A 20870-nucleotide genomic window follows, 5' to 3' on the forward strand; every position below is an offset into this window, starting at 1 on the left:
ACCAAAACCAAAACCAAATTTGCTAAGTGATATCAGGTTGGGTCTAAGGCCCTTGGAGTCCACACAACTGTTAGCTCAAACTGCCTTGGACAAGGTTGACCTCTTTCTCATGTAGTTGAAAGGTGATTCTGTGTCTATTAGCTGCTACTTGAAAAGTCAACAACCTTCTCTTTCTAGAAATGCAGATGAGGTTGATGGCAAAGGGCAGGAGAAAACAGCAGGACTCTCACAGGGGCCGGACACTCACACAACACCCAAGACAGCACTGAAGAATCGCCCATGGAGCCTTCTGATCTCCTCTTCCAGTCACACTGTCAGCTGTGTGCCGCTGTCCCGCCCAGTGTTGCAGAATGTGTCACAAATCAGTGTCACTGTCCTAAAACAAGCTGTTTCAGGCTAAGTACTGGCTATACCACTCAGCAGGACCCCTGTCCCTCACTGCTCTCTGAGATTCCAGGCAGGGGCTCCACCCCTGAGCCACGCTCCCAGTCACCTCTTGGTGTTTCCTGATTGTTCGACATTCAGTCTACGGAAATTTCTCATCCCACTCCTTCCCCCAACACTAGATCTGTTTAGCCCAATTCCAAAAGTCTAACCATGTAGCTAATGAGGCACAGTTCTGTTTTGTTTCACAAGGGTTCATGTAGTCCAGGTTGGTCTTGAAGTCTTGATCTTCCTGCATCTACCTCCCAAGTGCTGGGATTATAGAAGCCCAACACCACCATGTCCAGCTCACATAAACATTTATATTAAACAAAGGCCGTGTTTGAAGAAGACCGGCTGGGGCAGAAAACACAAAATTCTGGATGACTGACATGTCAATCCAGACTCTGAGGGAGGACTGAGTTAGGTTTTCACTTGTGCAAACACAGGGTACTCTGTAAGACGTGAAAGATGCCAGTCTTGGGCTGCTCCACTCACCCCAGAACCCCATCCAGGACTCACTGGGCCCCAGACTTTGCTTTTTTCATTTACATTTCAAATTCTGTGACATGGCCTGCAGGCTGCTGGAGCTAGCTGATCTTTGGCGCCACCATCAGGTCAAGCTGCATTTCGCTGCACTTGGTGGGGAGGGGGAGGCGGGAGGACGGACTAATTCACTGGGAAATCCCAGGAGCCTTTGCCATCAATAACTGATTGGGATGGGGCAGGGGAATGGAAACCATCTACCACAGCCTGTCTACGGACAACTGTAAAGACCTCACATCCCTCTATAGAGAAGTTCAGTTTTTTATTGAAAAACAAAAAAACAAAAAACAGAGAAAAGACACCACACAAATGTATAAGGCGAACACTAACAGCCACTACCCCGGTTAAGAAAGAACTTTAGCACATACCAGAGCACAGACGCCTTTCCCCCACACAGCTCAGTTCAGGTGCAGCGTTCTGGGTTTGCCAGCTTAATAACTCCACCGGAGACCGGCCAGTTTTCAAATCACAATCCACACGAAGCAACTCTCCCCCGGGGGGAGGGGGACACCTTTGAATGACCCAGATCACAGAGCAGTCAGTCAGAGAATGCTTCCAGGGGAGGCAGTGGGCAATCGTCTCTGTGGACTCCCTTGGGCACCTAGGCCCCCCTGGGTCAGCTGCTCCAGCGCTGAAGCTGGGGAGGCCGGGGCTGCCAGCTCTAGAAGAGAAGGCAAGGTCCGCCTCCTGGTGTCAGCTTTGTTCAGATTCCTGAGAGACCTCTCATGCTGCTTTAGAGGTCATGGCTGGGCTCCAGGGGGCTCTCCAGCTGCCCCCCAGAGACCAAGGGGACCAGCTGCCCCGAGGCAACACTTTCCAAGGGGAAAGTGACCAGGTTTGAGTTCTTATTCTCTCCCCAGTCACTGTGCTGCTTCCGGTGACACCTCAGAGAGTCGTCCCTGACGAAGGAGGCGCCACACTTGTCGCATTGGAAGGCCCTCTGGGTGGCGATCTTGGCCACGTGGTGGGGGCTGCTGTCCCTGGGCCCATCCTTGCCCGGCGGGGCCCTGTTCTCTGTCTTGGCCCCTTCCCTGTGCACCTTGTCGATGTGCTTGGCCAGGCTGCTGGGCCGCTTTGTGTCAAAGCTGCAGAAGTCACACTTGAAGGGCCGGTCCTTGCAGTGGACCCTGCGGTGGACTCGCAGGGCGGCCGGGCTGGAGCAGGAATAGTTGCATTCGGGACATTTCTCAGGGTGGTCGGCCTGATGCAGTCGACTGTGCTCCAGCAGGTCGGTCCGGTCGCGGCCCTGGAAGGCACAGTGCAGACACTTGAAGGTGTGCTTGATGCGGATGTGCGACTTGAGATTCGCCTTCATGGTGCAGCGCACGTCACAGAACTCGCACTTGAAAGGCTTCTCCCCCGAGTGCACGATCATGTGCCTTTTCAAGTCCGAGCTGATTTTGAACTTGGCGCTACAGAGCCAGCACTGGAAGGGGGTGTCCCCTAGCAATGGAAGGTGTGATTACATTAGAGTGGGCAGGCAGTAGAATTCCCACCTAGACATGCACCACATGCTTGGCCAGGAGACAGCTAGCTGGCTCTTTTGAACTGCGGCTTGCAACTTCCTGATAATGACTCTGAGCATGTATAAGAACTAACTCAGTGCTGTTAGCCTATTGTATACAGGAGGCGACTGGGGCTCCGACAGCTGGAGTGGCAGGACCCAAACTCATGTACTATGCCCCCACCAAGTCCACACTCAATTACTAGAAATGTAATATATGTTGCACATGGGTTCTCCAAATAAGATTTATAGACACAGGGCTGGCAAGATGGCTCAGTGGTAAGAGTGCCAGTTGGTCTTGCAGAGGACCCATGCTCAGTTCCCAGCACCCACATGGCAACTCATAACCTCCAGTAACTCCAGTTGCAGAGAGTCTATCGCCCTCTTCTGGCCTCCTCAAGTACTGCACACACGTGGTGTACAGACACACACACACAGGCAAAATACCCATACACATAAAATAAAAATAAATCTTTTTTTTTTTTTTTTTTTTTGCTTTGTTTTTGAGACAGGATTTCTCTGTGAAATAGCCCTGGCTATCCTGGAATTTGCTTTGTAGACCAGGCTGGCTTTAAACTCACAGAGATCCACCTGCCTCTGCCTCCTGAATGCTGAATGCCGGGACTAAAGGTGTGTGCCACCACTGCCCAGCTAAAAAGAAATGAATTTTAAACACAGTAACTACAAAGTTTACAGGGATTCTTGTTATCATGTTTGACGTGCAACAGTTATTCAGCATGTGCTAACAATGTTTTTAAATTTTCTAAGTGAATCTTTTTGTTTTTTGAGATAGGGTCTCTCTACATAGCCCCGGCTGTTCTGGAACTCACTATGTAGACCAGGGTAGCCCTGAACTCAGAGAGATCCACCTGCTTCTGCCTCTGAAGTACTGGGCTAAAGGCATGCACCACTCTGCCTGGCTCAGAATGGAACTTATCTATAAAGCTAACATACAAAGGTGACACCAGGCACCGGGGACAGCTCTTAGAAAAGCCACAGCTTTCCAGCATGGGTCAGTTGAGTCTTGGAAGGCTTGCAGAGGCTTTTGGTAAGTTTGGAGATGGCCACTTTAGTTGTTCTCAGCTGGTGAGAAGTCCCTAAATCATCCCTGTCATCCTACTCAAAAGCTGCGTGCCCATGGCAACGACCTGCTTTTACAGCATTGTCTTCTAAGGAGAACAGCAGCCCACACCAGAAGGAGTCTCTTTTGAACATTCCTTCTCTTCACAACAAACTCCTAATTGTCAGGGTTTTTTATTATTATTATTATTATTATTATTATTATTATTATTATTTGGTTTTTCCAGACAGGTAGCTCTGGCTATCCTGGAACTCACTCTGTCGACCAGGTTGGCCTCACACTCACAGAGATCCATCTGCCTCTGCCTCCTGAGTGCTGGGATTAAAGGTGTGTGCCACCATGCATGGCACATTTTCATTCTTACCAGGCATGGTGGTGGCTTGCTGTGGATATCGCTCTGTATAAATAAAATGCTGGCCAGTGGCTAGGCAGGAAGTATAGGCTGGACAAGAGAGAAGAGAATTCTGGGAAGTAAAGGCTAGGGTGGAGAGATGCTACTAGCCACCGCCATGACTAGGAGAATGTAAGGTACTGGTAAGCCATGAGCCACGTGGCAAAGAATAGATGAATAGAAATGGGTTAATTTAAGATAGAAGAAGTAGATAACAAGAAGCCTGCCACGGCCATACAGTTTGTAAACAATGTAAGTTTCTGTGTGTTTACTTGGTTGGTTCTGAGCGTCTATGGGCCTGGCAGATGAGAGAGATTTGTCCTGACTGTGGGCCTGGCAGGAAAAAACTCTAACTACAGTGGCTCATGCCTGTAATCCCAGCACTCATAGGAGGCTGAGGCCAGAGGATCACTGTGAGTTTGAGGTCAGCTTAGGCTACAAAGTGAGCTCTTATTTCAGAAATACAAATAATGTTAAAACCAGGCCTAGAGCTGGAGAGATGGCTTGGAGGATGAAATGCTTGTAGGACTTGACTTCGGATCCCCAGCACCATGTTAAAGCTAGATATGAGAGTACATCTACAACGCTAGTGCTGGAGATAGAGACAAGGCCTGGACAGCTTCAGTGAGGAACGCTGTAATAACAACAACAATAAAGGTGGTGAGGAATAGAGGAAGATATCCAGTGTTCACCTCTGGCCTCTTTCTGTCCCTTGTATAAATACACACAAACCCATACACATACATATACCCTCCCCCACATGCATATGCACACACATACTTTGTTTTTTGTATTTTTTTTAAAATTATGTATACAGTATTCTGCCTGCATGTGTCCCTGCAGGCCAGAAGAGGGCACCAGATCTCATTACAAGTGGTTGTGAGCCACCATGCGGTTGCTGGGAATTGAACTTAGGACCTCAGGAAGAGCAATCAGTGCTCTTAACCACTGAGCCATTTCTCCAGCCCCTGCATACACATATTTTAAAAGACACAAAATTTCCATTCCATCTGTGAATTACCATAGTTTGGTAGTTCTCATATTTCCACTTTAGAATTAAAGTACAAATTATTTGTTAGGACCAAATACATGCTCCCGTGAGAGCCAAATACTGCACCAGGATTACAACCACCTCCTCGAGTGGCCACTGTGCACGGTGTCACTACTGTCAAGTGAAATGATTCTTTCTCTCGTATGCTCACCTCTAGTGCGTGGTTTAGCTTGCTTCTTTGACTGAATTATAAACGGAAATCTCTCTCCCGCCTGCCTGTTCCCAAATACCTGGAAGCTACTTCCCAAATAATTGACTCAGAGGCTTGTTTTTTATTTATTTCTATTACTTACAACTACTCAGCTGATAGCTCAGGCTTGTTACTAGCTAGCTCTTACACTTAAATTAGCCCGTATTTCTATTTACACTTTGCCAAGTGGCCCATGGCTTTTACCTCATTTTCTACATGTCCTGCTTGCCAGTGACTGGTTGGCATTTCCCCCAACTCTCTTCACTCCACTCTCCTTCCCAGCATTCTCAGTGTGGCTTTCCCACCTAACTTCCTGTCCAGCTACCAGCCTGTCAGCTTCTTATTAACCAATGAGAGTAATACACATTCAGAGTAGAAAAGGATGGCTGCACAGCAATGGACTCTGTATTTCTTGAGGAAAAAGTAATCTCACAAAATTTTGCAGTCATCTAGTCTCTTAGGTTTCCTCTCACATGCAATTCTGAATGGATTTCATAATTCCCAGTATACTTTGTATTTTTTGTTACTCTGTTGTCTAAGGTCATCCTGACCTTTCTCTCTTGTAGTACCAGTTAGTTATACTTAATCATACATAAAATGTTTTGTGGTAGATTTTCCCACCTGTTTTGTATGAATGTCTCTTCTAGTAACTTCTATCATGGTGGCTGAGAGAAAATTGAATATACTCCTAGTCCACGCTTGCACATTGGATAGTTTTGCTGGGTATAGAACTCTTTGTTCAAGGTTGATCCTTTGGGATTGTGAGACCACTCAGCAGCCAAGAGCACTTTCTGTTCTCAGAGGACCGAGGTTTGGTTCCCAGCACCCACATGCCAGCTCACAATTGTCTGTAACTGCAGTTTCAGGAGATCCAGTGCCCTCTTCTGGACTCCACAGGCACTCACACATGGTGTATATACATAAGTACAGGCAAAATACCCATACACATATAAAATGAAAATAAGTAAATCCAAACAAAAAAGTCACTCCCAAGTCTGAGGGCATTTCTCCATTGGAGTCTGAGGAAGGGACTTTCTTGTTTGTTTTATACTGATTAGCACCTTATCAGCTTTTTCATGCTCTTGGGTTTTTTTGTTTTGTTTTGTTTTGTTTTTTGAGACAGGATCCCTCTGTGCAGCCCTGCTGACCAGGCTGGCCTCAAACTCACAGAAATCCACTTGACTTGGCCTCCTTAGGGCTGGATTAAAGGTGTGTGCCACCACTGCCCAGCTGAACTCAGCTTCATTTATTTAGATTTATTATATATGTAGTGTTATGTCTGCATAGATTCCTGTACACCAGAAAAGGGTACCAGATCTCATTATAGATGGTTGTGAGCCACCAAGTGGTTTCTGGGAATTGAACTCAGGACCTCTGGAGCTCTGAACCATCTCTCTAGCCCCGAACTCAGTTTTAAATGCTAACACATTTTGATTGGCTAGCCGTCTCACTGTGAATGCCTCAACCCTCCACTTACGTGTGTGTGTGTGCACACTATAGTGGGTTGGTTTTATCTAGTTCACATTAGTCTTATGGAGACCTACCAAGAAGGAAAGGGAAACCTTCCAGAACAAGATGTGTGTGTGGTTTGCAATTCAACCGATTCTGCTACATTCCTGAACGAAGCTAGGCAAGCAGCGAATAAACCTAAACACTAAAAACATCCAGTTGGCTGGTCATTTTTATTTGAGATGCATCCTTTGACATGTGTGTGGCTGCGGCAACGGGTCCCCACCTGTATTCTATGTAGTTATAAAATGCAGTGGTCACACTGCTGACTGAAAACTATTGTTTCGGCAGCGAAGACCTGAACAGGCAGCATGGGGTCCGATTCCAAATCCCTGTGTCTCTGTCGGCAACTCATCTCCGTTGTTTGTGTCTTAAGGAAGCCCAGGTGAAGGGAGAGAGAAGGTAAAGCAGGCGGCTCCTGGGGGAGGGGCTTACCTGTGTGCGAGCGCAGGTGCACGGTGAGCTGGCTGGAGTTGCGGCTGGCGTAGGGGCAGATCTGACACTTGTATGGCCGCTCGTCCGAGTGGATGCGCAGGTGCTTCTTGAGGCTGCTGCTGTCCACAGCTGCGTAGTCACACAGGTGACACTTGTGTGGCTTCACGCTCGTGTGGCAGCGCATGTGCATGGTCAGGTTGTCCTTCCGGCTGAAGCACTTATCACAGAACTCACACTTGTGTGGCTTGTCACCTTCAAACACATAAGCAGTCAAGGCTATAGTTTCTGGGTCAGGGTTATGTCTTGGTTTCTTTTCCCGTTGCTATGATAAAATACACGGACAGAAGCCAACTTAAAGGAGAGAGGGTTTATTTTGGCTTATAGTTCAAGGATACAGTCCATCAGATGGGTGAAGCGGTTGGTCACACCACATCCACAATCAGGAAACAGGAATAATGCCTGTGCCTGCTCAGCCCCCTTTCTCTATTAAATAGTCCAAGATCCCAGTCAGGAAATGGTGCCACCAAGTCTTTATACCTCAATTAATTCCATCAAGGAAATGCCCCAAGGCACGCCCAGAGGCCTGTCTCCTAGGTAATTCTAGACTCCGTCAGGTTGACAATTATACTGTCACAGAGTGAAGACACAGATTTGATCACAATGACAGTGTAGACAGATGGCCTCCTCCCCTCTGTCCAATGACTACATACAAAGGAGGAAACCACAAGTCACCAAGAGGGGAACAAGAAGGTGAGCCAAACATCAGCGAATCGTAAGACACAGGTTAAGCAAAGTTCAGAGGCTAAATCTTGTTAGGGACAAAAGAAATCTTCACACAAGTGTTCAAAGTAAGAAGTGACAGGTGCAGGGGTCTTGGACAGATTTCTGGCCCCTGGATGATAAAGCACTTACAGAATGACCAGGCTGACTTTTACCAGCTTCATCTTTACCCCGGCCTCATGTAGCTAAGGTTGTCCTTGAACTCACTAAGTGGCTGAAGGTGACAGACCTTGAACTCCTGACCCCCTGCTTCTACCTCCCTGAGTACTGGGAGCCATTATGCTCACCTCATACCCTCTTCCTTCCTTTTTTTTTTTTTTCTGACAGGGTCTGTGTATCCCTGGCTGTCATGGAATTCCCTATGTAGTTCATGGCTAGCCTTGAACTCACAGAGAACCACCTTCCTCTACCTCCCAAGTGCTGGGATTAAAGGCGTCCATCACAATATCTAGCCTTATACCACTTTTGGATTGGAGTTACTTACCTTTGAATTTTTATGTGTGTGTGTGTGTGTGTGTGTGTGTGTGTGTGTGTGTGTGTGTGTGTTTGTGAGAGAGAGAGAGAGAGAGAGAGAGAACGCAAACTCAGGACACAATGCAGTGTGGGGGTGAGAGGTCAAGTTTTGGAAATCAGTTCCCCCTTCTACTATGGGTTCCATGGATGGATAGGTTGGCAGGTTTAATCAGCAAGTGTCTTTATCCAGTGAGCCATATCGATGGCCTTTTTTAGTAATAATAAAGAAGTATGCTATTAAGAAAAAATCAGGCAGGATGGTACATTCCTGTGATCCTAGCATGTGGGAGGTGGAGACAAGAATTATGAGTTCAAGGTTATCCTCCCCCACATAGTGAGCTGGAGGCTAGCCTAGGATACGTGAAACCGCCTAAAAACCAAGAAAGTACTCCACCAAGAGGGGACCTAAGCTAACTAAGGGTGCTTCAGGTGATGATGATGTGCCCAGGCAGGCCGGGCTATGACAATATGTACCTTTTGTTGGGGATGTCCAGGGCAGGAGAGGTTGTGGGAAGTGGGGACTGAGGACATAAGGGAGTAGCTTTTGGTCCAATTTTGGTGTACCCCCAAAGCCGCTCTAAAAGATAATATCTATTAGAAGGAAAGGGGGTGATGGAGAGGTGGCTCAGAGGTTAAGAACACTAGCTGTTCTTCCTAGAGGTCCTCAGTTCAATTCCTGGCAACCACATGGTGGCTCACAGCCTCTATAATAAGATGTGATATCTTCTTCTGGCCTGCAGGCATACATGCAGACAAAACACTGTATATATAATAAATCTAATAAAATGAATCTTAAAAAAAAAGAAGAAAAGGATAGGAAAGCAACTCCCACTATCGGGTCTGGGTGTGTAGCTCAGGAGTAGGTGTCTGCCTAGCATGCATAAGACCCTGGGCTCCAGGGATGTAAACGTAACCAACAAAGAACGGAAAGCCACCTCCTGGGTTTTGGCAGACTCCATTTCCAACCACACACGAGGCCAGAAAGTCATTACACGTGTGTGTCAACACCAAGCAACACGACACACTGTATACAGAAGCAGCTACCAGAGCCTGCTGACTGGTCCTCTGACACAGAAGATGTGGGCCATGCTTCCCATCAGGTTCTGCCTTGGGAGATAGTTTCTGTTCATTAAGATGTCGTATTAATACGACCAGTCTGCTGCTATTATAAAATGGGTATTTTAATGTTTCAGCTTTCATTTCTTCTTCTTCTTCTTCTTCTTCTTTTTTTTTTTTTGGACAGGGTTTCTCTGTGTAGCTTTGCATCTTTCCTGGAACTTACTTGGTAGCCCAGGCTGGCCTCGAACTCAGAGATCCACCTGGCTCTGCCTCCCGAGTGTTGGGATTAAAGGCGTGCACCGCCACTGCCGGCTTCAGCTTTCATTTCTAATGCAGAAGCCACAAGAGGACACAAGTTTGTTGGGGACTGTGATGGCTGAATGAATGTCTCTCAGCCTCGGGCATCTCAACACTTAGCCCCCAGCTGTAGGTGCTGTGTGGGGAGGGTTAGGTGATGCAGGAGGCTGGCCTTGACATGAAAGCTCCAGTGTTACCTGTTGTGGCCTCCATATGAGCCGTTTGCTGCCATGCTTCCTGCCTTGACAGTCTTCTCCTCTGAAATTCTAAGCCCAAATGAACTCTTCTACAAGCTGCCTTGGTCGTGGAGTTTTATCACAGCCACAGAAAAGTCACCAATACAGAGGCCTTCAGCTTTCAAGTACAAAACAGCCCCCACCAGGGGTTTCTCAACTGCTTGGCAATCTAGTGTTGGGCCACCACTGGCCGGGTCCCTCTGCTCTACTAGTCACAAGTGATGGTGTTCTGGGCCATTCCCTGAGGGGGTTCTGTGAGGTCTCCAGGACTTCCTAGTTTTTCATTAAAAAAAAAAATGACATTCATGTATTCCCCCCTCCGTGTGTATGTGTGTGTGAGTGAGTGTGTGTGTGTGTGTGCGCGCGCGCGCATGTGAGTGTGCATGTGTGTGTGTATGTGTGTGTGTGCATGTGTGTGTGTATGTGTGTGTGTGTGCATGTGTGTGTATGTGTGTGTGAGTGAGTGTGTGCACACACACACGTACCATGGTACAAGCGTGGCGGTTGGAGGACAATCTGGGAGTCAGCAGTCCCCTCCTTCCACCATGCCGCCAGCTTTATTTTTTTTACTGCCTTTACTTGCTAAGCCCCCCATTCTACTGGGGCCCGGGGGCTCACACAAGTCAGGCTGTCCCCAAATTCTCATTGTCGCTGAGGCCTTGAACTCTTGGTTCTCTCCTACTTCAGTCTCCCAAGTGCTGGGCTATGGGAGTCCACCACCATGCTCTGTCCTGTCTCACTTTGTCAGTTAAGAGATTGAAAGAGACAAACCAGAAGCTGTGAACTCCGGGAAGCAGCCCCTGTCTCCATACCTCAAAGATCAGATCTTCCTTCCACAGCTTCCTTATCCTAGCATGCTTCTATCAAGGGGTTAAACACCATCAGTCCCCTTCTCTTGGTCACCTCGGTGCTATGAGCACCTGGGCCAATCGATTTCGGGTGCAGTTTTCTTCTATCCACTAGATGGCAGCAGCAACCCCCTGCCCCCCAGCTCCTGATGCGGCCTGAGCTATGGTCAGGATACTTGCAGACCCTGAATTGGCCTCTGTGTTGGCAAAGCCTTCTGACCCCAGCCCTGTATGTTTCCTGGGATGCCTGGCTGCATGTTCCAGGGATACCTTATCTGCTGCGGTGAGGCTGATCTTCCTCACTAAAGAGGAAGAAGCTTCCTTCACCCTCCGGCCATCTACAGCCCATAGTCCACCAGCCGCCGAAGCTAGCAGAGGTCCAGAAGGCTCTGCCATCTCAATGCTGAAGCTCCAAGGTAGCCCCAGGCAGTGGCAGGCATCCCCACAGCCATGCCTTGCTCCTCTGGATGCTAGACAACACCACTAAATCTCCACTCATTTCACTAGATCAGAGGCTGCTCCGGGGCCACCCGCAGAGGGAGGTGTGCTGTAAGCACCCCCAGCCTCAATCTTGTTTCCTACTGTCCAGACTCACAGATTGAGACCTTGGTCCCAGAGATGGCCATAAACGGTGCTCAAAAAGGAAACAATCGGTTTATATTTAATGTAGGAGGTACAGTTTACAGAAAGCATTAGAGAAACCCCCAAACTGTTAAACACACAGACTTTTTTCTTAAAGGGAAGAAAAAAGACACCTGGTCAGCCAGAAGGTCGGGCGGATGTTGTCTAAGGACCAAGGGATCTTTTGCTATTCTATGGAGCCAGCCTTCACCTGAGTCCCCCAAAGGCTGAGTGAGCATTGTTTAGGCCCTTATCCTGAGCTTTGTCTCCCAGTGAATGGAGCCCTTCCGTGTGAAAGAGGCCCCTGGTACTCTGCATCCTCCATCAATACAATCCATTCTTATGTTTACTCCGTTTCTCCCTGGCTGATCCCTGAGCACTGTTGATCGGTCGGTGGAGCCCATTCTTATGGTGAAGCCCACGGGGTGCTTGGCCATAGAGGTGTACTTTGCAAGGGGGTTTCATGTAGCCATCCCTGAAGCTTTGTGGAGACCTTTTTCCAAAGTTTAAATGTATATGAAAATTAAACCGCTTGGTCAGGCTCTAGCAGTTTTTGATCTGGTGGGATCCGCCTATGCCATTTCCAGGGGCACTAACATTTCAGCAGCAAATGAACCAGTACTCTGGCCCAGAAAGACACTCAAGAGGATATATATATATATATATATATATATATATATATATATATATAAATTTTTTTTTCCTTCTTTGAGACAGGGTTTCTCTATGTAGCTTTGATGCCTGTCCAGGATCTCACTCTGTAGACCAGGCTGTCCTCAAACTCAAAGAGATCCGTCTGGCTCTGCCTCCTGAGTGCTGGGATTAAAGGTATGTGCCACCACTGCCTGGCGAGAGTATATACTTTAAAGAGGCAGATAATAGCTTTTTGGGCTTTAGGGCACCACTCTGTGCCCTCAGGTCTCAGGTCCACCACTACAGAACCACATCAGTCACAGAGGACTGCTAGACACAGGGTCTGGCAGTGGCTGGGAGCCCTTGGGTTGAAGCCCACAGTCTGTTGCCAAGGGGGTGTGTGTCCAGTGCGTGCGCAGAGTGCAGCCAAGAATGCGGACCAACAAAGCATCCTTGAGACGTTTTTCCCTGTGATCTGAGCATGTGGTTCTGGAGTGTGGACTTTATAGACTTATACACAATACTCTGCCACTACATCAAAAGGTTGGATGCGCCAGTAAGTCAGCCCCAGATGTTCCTTGGTTTAAGTAACCCATGTCTACCCTGGTACTTGGCGACCAGAGTGGTCCTGAAGCAACGGCTCATTACATCCCGAGCTTTGTCAAGGCCGTCCCCACATCCCTTTCTTTCTGTTCCAAGCCCACTTCCTAAGGTAGATGCCACCAGCCAGAGACCTACACCCCCTCCCACCCACCCCCCGTGGCACTCCTGGGTACCTGACGCTTAACTCAATCCACTTCCTTGTATTTTTTCCTCAACTGCTACGTGACTGGATGCGTACCTGTGTGGATTCTTAGATGGCGGTCCAAATCTTTCATGCCATGAACAGTTTTGAAACGACAACCTAGAAGAGAAACAATACGTGTTGGGATTGCTGGCCCCTCCCCCAGCTACATGACCGCACATGCGCTGCATGATCATGTAACCTATGCGCATGCGTGCAGCTATGCAAGCCCATATGCGCATGTGCGGGGAATCCATAAACAGAGGGTCCCAGACTCCTCCCTCCTTCTACGATCATTTCCATAGGCCTGATCATTTCCATAGACCTAAGCACATCTTTCCTTAATGAACTCTTTTTTCTGTTTGTTTGGTTTTGTTTTGTTTTTCGAGACAGGGTTTCTCCGTGAAGCTTTGCTCCTTTCCTGGAACTCGCTTGGGAGACCAGGCTGGCCTTGAACTCAGAGAGATCCATCTGGCTCTGCCTCCTGAGTGCTGGGATTAAAGGTGTGCGCCACTGGGCTTTGTAGTACCTCGTGGCTTTTCTTGCATGGTAAACAGTACCTTACCACATAATAATAATTAACAAAACTGGCTCTTAAAATGCCCAGTCTCAGTCTCGGCCAGCACTCGGGAGGCAGGGCCAGGTGGATCTCTGTGAGTTCGAGGCCAGCCTGGTCTACAAAGTGAGATCCAGGAAAGGCGCAAAGCTACAGAGAGAAACAAACAAACAAAAATGCCCAGTCTCCTGAACTCCCATTGTCTGACTTTGATGACAGCCCACCCATGCCAGCATTTCCTGCTCTCAGTCAACAAATGACAACACCCGCCCAACACTATGTCACAAAACTTTGTGTTAGCTGGCTCTGCTCAACCTTAATCTAAGGCTAGTGTCCTGCACAAGCCTTAAAGACAGGGGCTAGGACATTTGGCGGGCCAAGGGTATTAAATGCATTCTCAGTTTTCTTGTGTCTGGCAGTGCAGGGAACGGAACCTCTGGCATCCTAGGCAAGTGCTGTGTCACTGAGACACATCCTCAGCCCTCAAGCATTTCTCCCACCCTCCCTCTTTTTTAAAAATATTTTTTACAGTATCTGGCTGGACTGAACTCACTACACACAGCAGGTTGTCTTCAAGCTTTCAGCAATCCTCCTGCCTCTGCCTCCTAAGTGCTGAGATGATTCCCATACCCATTCTTCCTGCATTTAAAATTTTTATATTATGTACATTGGTTTCTCCCTCCCTCCCTCCCTCCCTCCCTCCCTTGCATGTATGTCTGCATGAGAATGCTGGGTCCCCTGGAACAGACAATTGTGAGCTGCCATGTGGGTGCTGGGAATTGAACCCAGGACCTCTGGGAGAGTGGTCAGTGCTCTTAAACGCTGAGCCATCTCTCCAGCTCCCTCCTGCATTTTTGATTTGATGATGTTTCAACTTAAACTGGATTTATTGAGACACGATTCCATCCTCAGTTCAGGAGCAGCTATGAACTTAGTTACAGTCTCCGGAGGGCTTGGACACAGCAGATGTGGGACCCACAGGACCCTTGAATGTGAGTGTCCTTGGATTTGAACAAGGTGCGGAGACTCCCTGCACCAGGACTAGGCAGGGAAGGGGCTCCTACTGCCAGGTTTCACCCTTTACCTGGATAGCAGCAGTTAAAGGTCCTTTCTCCAAGGGTGGCTGATTGTTCCTTTGTTTCTGAGGGTAGGGCGACAGCTGGGGCCTGCTGGGTGTCACTGTCTTCAGCAGAGAGGTCCCATGGTTTTGGAACTTTGTTATCTAATGCAGAGGCAAAAATGGAGACAGGAAGTTGAATTGATTTCTCAGGGACAGCTCTCATGGTGAGTCTGAGAGGAAAGGAGCTTTGGGCTGCTTTCATTTTTTTTTTTATCTGTTTCCCAAAAACTGCCTCAGAATACGAAAAGCAGGGGCTGGAGAAATGATTCTATGATCTTGCAGAGGACTGGAGTCTGGTCTGACTGTAATTGCTTGTCCAGTTTGAAGGGATCCTACAAACCCTCTGACCTCTGCAGATACTGGCATACCCATGCTCATACATAGACACATAGCTACACACATACATATAAAAATAAAATGAATCTTTAAAATCTGGAGCTGGGGCTGGGACTCCGTTGGTAGAGGGCTTGCCTAGCATGCAGGAAGCTATGGGGTCAGTCCCTACCACTGCACAAACCAGGATTGGTGGTGCAGGCCTGTGATCCCAGCACTTGGGAAGTAGAGGCAGAAGGATTAGAAATTCAGGATCAGCCTGGGTGGTGGTGGTGCACGCCTTAATCCCAGCACTTGGGAGGCAGAGGCAGGCGGATCTTTGTGAGTTTGATACCAACTTGGTCTATAGACCAAGTTCCAGGACAACCAGGACTACCCAGAGAAACCTGTCTTGAAAAAAGTTCAAGAGTATCCTTGGTTACTACATAAGAAGAAACAAAAGAAGGCAGTGTGATAATACCTCCAGAGAAGTAACCAGCCAGCAGGGGATGTCACAAATATCACCAAGATCTGATGTTTGGTTTGTTTGGAGACAGGCTCATACTATGTCATCTTAGCCCCAAACTTTGTAACACAAGACTGGCCTTGAACTTATAGTGATCCCCCTGCCTCTGATTCCCCAGTACTATGATCCCAGCCATGCTCTCAGAAACAGTTCTCAAAAACATAGCTTTGTTTTTTTCTTTTCAAGATTTAGCTTGCATGCAGTGCTGAGAGGCCAGAAGAGGATGGTGGGTCCCCTGAAACATTTGTGAGCTACCAGGTGGGTATTTGGGACAAGTGCTCTTAACCACTAAGTCATCTTTCTAGCTGCTAAAGGTGTTTGTTTGTTTTTGTTTTGTAATAAATAGTAAACATGAATTAAGAAAGGTGGGGGTGGGGAGTCCAAGAATTCCTATTAGATACAGCAGAACACAGGAGGCACCAAGCTGCTTTATTACTACTATTACTACTATTATTTGATATTTATTTTGTATATGTGCATGTATGGGGTTCATGCATGCATATACACATCAAAGATAACTTGTGGGAGTTAGATCTACCTTCCATCATGTGGATTCTGGGAATTGAACTTGGATCATCACACTTGGCAGCCCATGCTTTTGTGCACAGAGCCATCTTGAGGGCCCATGCAGCAGGGTTTTTTTTGTTTTTGTTTTTGTTTTTTTGAGACAGGGTTTCTTTGGCTGTCCTGGAATTTGCTCTGTAGACCAGGCTGGCCTCGAACTCACAGAGATCCGTCCCATGCAGCAGTTCTGCAATGCTTGGGCTCATTTTATTGCTGAGCTGATTTGCTTCAGTTCATCCAAGGGTTACAGGCCACACTTGAGGGATTGTGCTCACCAGGATAACACATTTCAACAGATTGCTTGAAAAGAAGGGAGATGGCAGAGAAACCAGAGACCTCACAAGCTGAGGTCCTGACACATGGGGACTTTATCTGGCTCCTGATTCAAACATGCCACAAAAGCCACCTGAAATGGTGTTGACAGATAGGTTTTAGATTAGATTAGAGGCCGGGATGCATGGATGAAAATGAGGAAGAAATTTAAAACATCCTTGCGCTGTAGGGATGAACACTGACATGCTTGCAAGCAGAATGGTACCTTATTTTGGTTCAAACACAGCTAAAGGGAGAGGACAAACAGGAACCTGCAGGACCTGAGCAGTGGGTCTGCTTGTGTGTTTGGTGTGTAGCTCTCTCTAATACAGTGCTGTGTGGGGAACCAATATGGTGTTGTGTGTGTGAAGGTGTGCACACAAATGGAAGGCAGAAGTTCAGTCACTCTCCATCTTAGTTTTTGAGACAGGGTCTCTAGCTGACCTGGACCTTACCAATTTAGATAGACTGACTGGCCAGTGAGCCCCAGGAATCCACCCACAGGATTACAAATGCACACCGCTGATGGGCTTTTACATTGGTGCTGGATGCTGGGGCTAGCCGGGGAAACTTCAAGAGACTTCATAGGAGCTGGAGATACTGAGTGGTTGAGAGCTCTTGAGCAGGACCTGGGCCTGATTCCTACCTCCCACGTGGTGGCTGACAAATACCTGTGACTCCAGAACCCTCTTCTGACCCCTGAGAGCACCAGCCACGAGTGTGGCACACAGACATTGAAGGAATACACTCATACACACGAAATAAAATAAATAAATCTTAAAAAGAAAAAGAGAACCTATGGAGGCTGGAAAGATAGCTTAGTCATGCAAGCTGAGGACCTGAGTTCAAGCCCCAGCATCAGGCAGTTCACAACAGCCTGTAACTCTAGTTCCAGGGGATCTAATACCTCTGGCCCCATTGGGCACCTGCACTCACAAGCACATACCCACATACATAATTAAAAATAATAAAGTAGGATCTAGAGAGATGGCTCAGTGGTTGAGGGCATCGGTTGTTCTTCCAGAGAACGAGTTTGACTGTCAGCATCCATATAACATTTGAATTCCAGTCCTGGGGGTCCAACCTGACACCCTCTTTGTCCTATTTGGGCACTGTAAGCACATGATGTAGATATATATGCAAGGGAAATACCCATACATATAAAATAAAATTAGTAAAACCTTAAAACATAATAAAGTAAGTCTTGTGCACAGGTGTACACAGTTATAATCCCAGCTTTGGGGAGGTGGAGACAGATCCCTAAAACCTGTCCTAAAACATAAGTTGGGTGGTGTCTTGAGGAAGGACAGCAGAGCTGGCCTCTGGTCCTGAGGACTGCCTGGGTTCCTGGGTCAGAAGCAAGTCAACAGATGGAGACCTTGTCACAAGCATCCGGGTGGATACTCAGGGGATAAAAGAGTAAACAATACCTTTTCCATTTTAATAAGTTTCTGCAAATTGGGGAGGGGGGAGAGGGAGAAACTGACAGGCAGTGGCTCTTAGCAGTGAGCATGCAGCTGGGCCCACCTCTAGAATTCTCCTGGGGGCGGGGGGGAGGCGGGGGAGGCTATGGCAGAGTTGCTGATACTTTCCCATTTCTAACAAGTTCCCAGCTGCTGGTGGTCTGGGGACAACACCCTGATAATTTGTGCTTGATGAGAAATGAAGAAAGTGGCTCAGAAATGCTAAAGGTCAAAGGGCTGGAAGTTTCTAGATTATTCCAACCAACACTTACTCATCTGCTGGCCCTGGGAAGGTGAACAGTAAATCTTAGCTACTTAACAATTCCCACACTAAAAAAGAAAACCATGAGCTGGGTGGTTACACACGCCTTTAATCCCAGCACTCAGGAGGCAGAGCCAGGCGGATCTCTGTGAGTTCGAGGCCAGCCTGGGCTACCAAGTGAGTTCCAGGAAAAGTGCAAAGCTACACAGAGAAACCTTGTCTCTAAAAACAAAAAAACAAAAACAAAAACAAAACAAAAAAAAAAAAGAAAGAAAGAAAACCACGAAATTTGGGAGAAAAAAACTTTTTTTAGAGATTTGTTTATTATGTATACATTGCAGAACACCAGAAGAGGGCACCAGATCTCATTACAGATGGTTGTGAGCCACCATGTGGTTGCTGGGAATTGAACTCAGGACCTCTGGAAGAGCAGTCGGTGCTCTTAACCTCTGAGCTATCTCTCCAGCCTGGGAGAAAATTTTAACTTCACAGTAGCCGTGTCTGAAAACTGAAATCTAAATGAGGTGTCAGACAATAAACAGGTAGCCAGCTAGTGAGCTACAACTTCTGGTTGTCTCTTTAGTTGTGTGGCCCTGAAGTCAGTTGCTTAACCTCTCTGTTTCTCAACTCCTACATCTGTAGAAAGGAAATTGTGGCTTCTGTCTTAAGTTCACTGCTACATATGAAAGAACTCCACACACAAGTAGGCACACTTCCAATGTAAACTTAAAGGTCACCTTGGCAGACTAGGTTGGTGCCCTACAAAGCCTCTGGTGTCCCCCGGTTTTTGTTTTTGTTTTTCAAGACAGGGTTTCTCTGTGTAGCTTTGGAGCCTGTCCTGGCTCTTGCTCTGTAGACCAGGCTGGCCTCTAACTCAAAAAGATCCGCCTGCCTCTGCCTCACGAGTGCTGGGATTACAGGCGTGCGTCACCACCGCCTGGCTTACTTTTTCTTTTTCTTCCTTCCTTCCTTTCTTCCTTCCTTCCTTCCTTCCTTCCTTTCTTTTTTTTGAGACATTGAAGGGCACCTGACTATCCTTGAACTCAGAGATCTTCCTGCCTCTGCCTCCTGAGTGCTAGGATTAAAGGCCTGTGCCATCACCCAGACAGGGTCTCACTAAACAACCCTGGCTGGCCTGGAATCCCCTATATAGACCAGGCTAGCCTCAAATTTCCAGCCCTCTGCCTGCCTCTGTTGAGATGTCTTGGCATTGTAAGGCCTCTGGGCAATAACAGTGGTTGGGCCTGGAGGGAATAGAAAAGTCTTTCGCTGGGTGACACACACTTATGAAGCACGGTCGGGAAGAGGGGCCCTCGGGGTCCCCAGAGCGAGCTGTTTGCAGGGACCGACAGTGGCTCAGCGCACCACACTGGACTTTGCATTCCAGTCCCCGGGTTACTCAGAAATCTTCCTACAGTGTTCAGCTTCCCACTTCCTCCTCCCACCTCCAGTATGGACTTCACAGTGGCTGGCTTATGGTGCCCCTTATTAGGTTTTAGAATATCAACTACTTGAAAGAGTCCTCGGCAAACCACACTCCCCCGCCACACACACACACACACACACACACACACACACACACACACACCACACACCACACTCCCCCGCCACACACACACACACACACACACACACACACACACACACACACACACACACACACACACAACCTGCGCGCGCCTCCCTGGAGCCGGAGCCGGGCCAATTCACCGGGCGAATCTTCCCAGTGGTTGATGGGGGATGTGGAAACGGAGTTTGAGGTCAGAAAAGCACAGAGTATCCCCCCACCCCGACCCCGGGAAGCCGCAGGTGGAGAAGGGAAGGAATAAAGTCCATTTAAAATTCCTGTCCCCTCCCCCTAGCTTCAGAAAGAAGACAGGAGGAATCTACAAAGTGCCTTAGGAGTGCCGAGCCCCAACCTCCCTGGGGGCACGTGGCTGAGGGTGACTGAGGAATTCATAGACTTATAAAGGCTCCCCTTTCCTCGGCCCTTCAGGAGTAGGGGTCCTTTAGCGGGGGTGGGGGGGACGATCTTAAGTACTCAGAGGGGAGGTTTCACTTCACCGCTCCTAACTGGTCCACCCGGCAGAGGAGGGGGGAGTGGGAACGAGAGCCTCCTGGTTTCCACCCTGCTGCCCCCTTGCCCATGGCTCCACGCTCTTCCCAGGGGTATCCCGACCTCCACCAGGCTCCAGCCTCTCGGCTGCCCTGACAACACTGTTCACCCAGTCACACACCCCCTCACACATCCTTCAGTCCTTGGAAGATTCCGTCTCCGGGAGGTGGATAACGAACGCACTTGAAACCCATCCCACCCTGGTCCTAAAGCCTCCTGGGTTCTGTCTTTGTCGGGGAGAAGAGCTGGTATCTTGTCCTTGACTCCAGCTTCGTCCCTCCCGGCTCTACGTATCCCTCCGGCCAGTGTGGGAGGCGAACCCGCGGTTCTCAGCGCTTTCCCGGAGAGAAGCAGCGGACCCGTGGAGGGTGTAATCGACACGCACGCCTAATTCACAAAGACCCGCTGACGCGCCCAGGTCTGGGTCTCCGGACTGGAGCTGGAAGCTTTGCACATCATCACACAACTCCCCCCGCTCTCCGATCTGACACCTGCGGGGTCCGGGGACAGGGACTTCAGACAACTGTCTCCAAGTCCCAGGACTGGAGCTGGAAGCTTCGCGCACCATTCCACGTACTCCCCTCATCTGACATCTACAGGGGTGCAGGGACAGGGACATTAGAGCAGCTGTCCTCAGGTCCTTGAGCTGGAGCTGGAAGCTTTTTTGCACCTTCCCACTCACCCCAATCTCCCCCGACTACATATGATACTCAAGGGGAGGTCCAGGGACTGGGGAGT

At 48.4% G+C, this 20870-nt stretch overlaps 1 protein-coding gene across 2 annotated transcripts in view; it reads right to left on the reverse strand.

Annotated features, from left to right (window-relative positions):
- Positions 1 to 1265: 1265 nt before the first annotated feature.
- The window catches only part of Zfp64 (ZFP64 zinc finger protein), a 65768-nt gene continuing 46163 nt past the window's right edge, over positions 1266 to 20870 (reverse strand). For both annotated transcript variants that reach the window (XM_036185598.1, XM_036185599.1), the window contains 4 exons: positions 14542 to 14679; positions 12959 to 13021; positions 7131 to 7382; positions 1266 to 2412 (listed from right to left, as the gene is read on the reverse strand). In XM_036185598.1, the coding sequence (XP_036041491.1) occupies positions 1703 to 2412; positions 7131 to 7382; positions 12959 to 13021; positions 14542 to 14679 (1163 nt within the window). In that variant the 3' untranslated portion in view covers positions 1266 to 1702. The remainder of the gene's footprint in view (positions 2413 to 7130; positions 7383 to 12958; positions 13022 to 14541; positions 14680 to 20870) is intronic.

This window comes from Onychomys torridus, chromosome 4 (genome assembly GCF_903995425.1).
Source record: "Onychomys torridus chromosome 4, mOncTor1.1, whole genome shotgun sequence".
Lineage (NCBI taxonomy): Eukaryota > Metazoa > Chordata > Mammalia > Rodentia > Cricetidae > Onychomys > Onychomys torridus.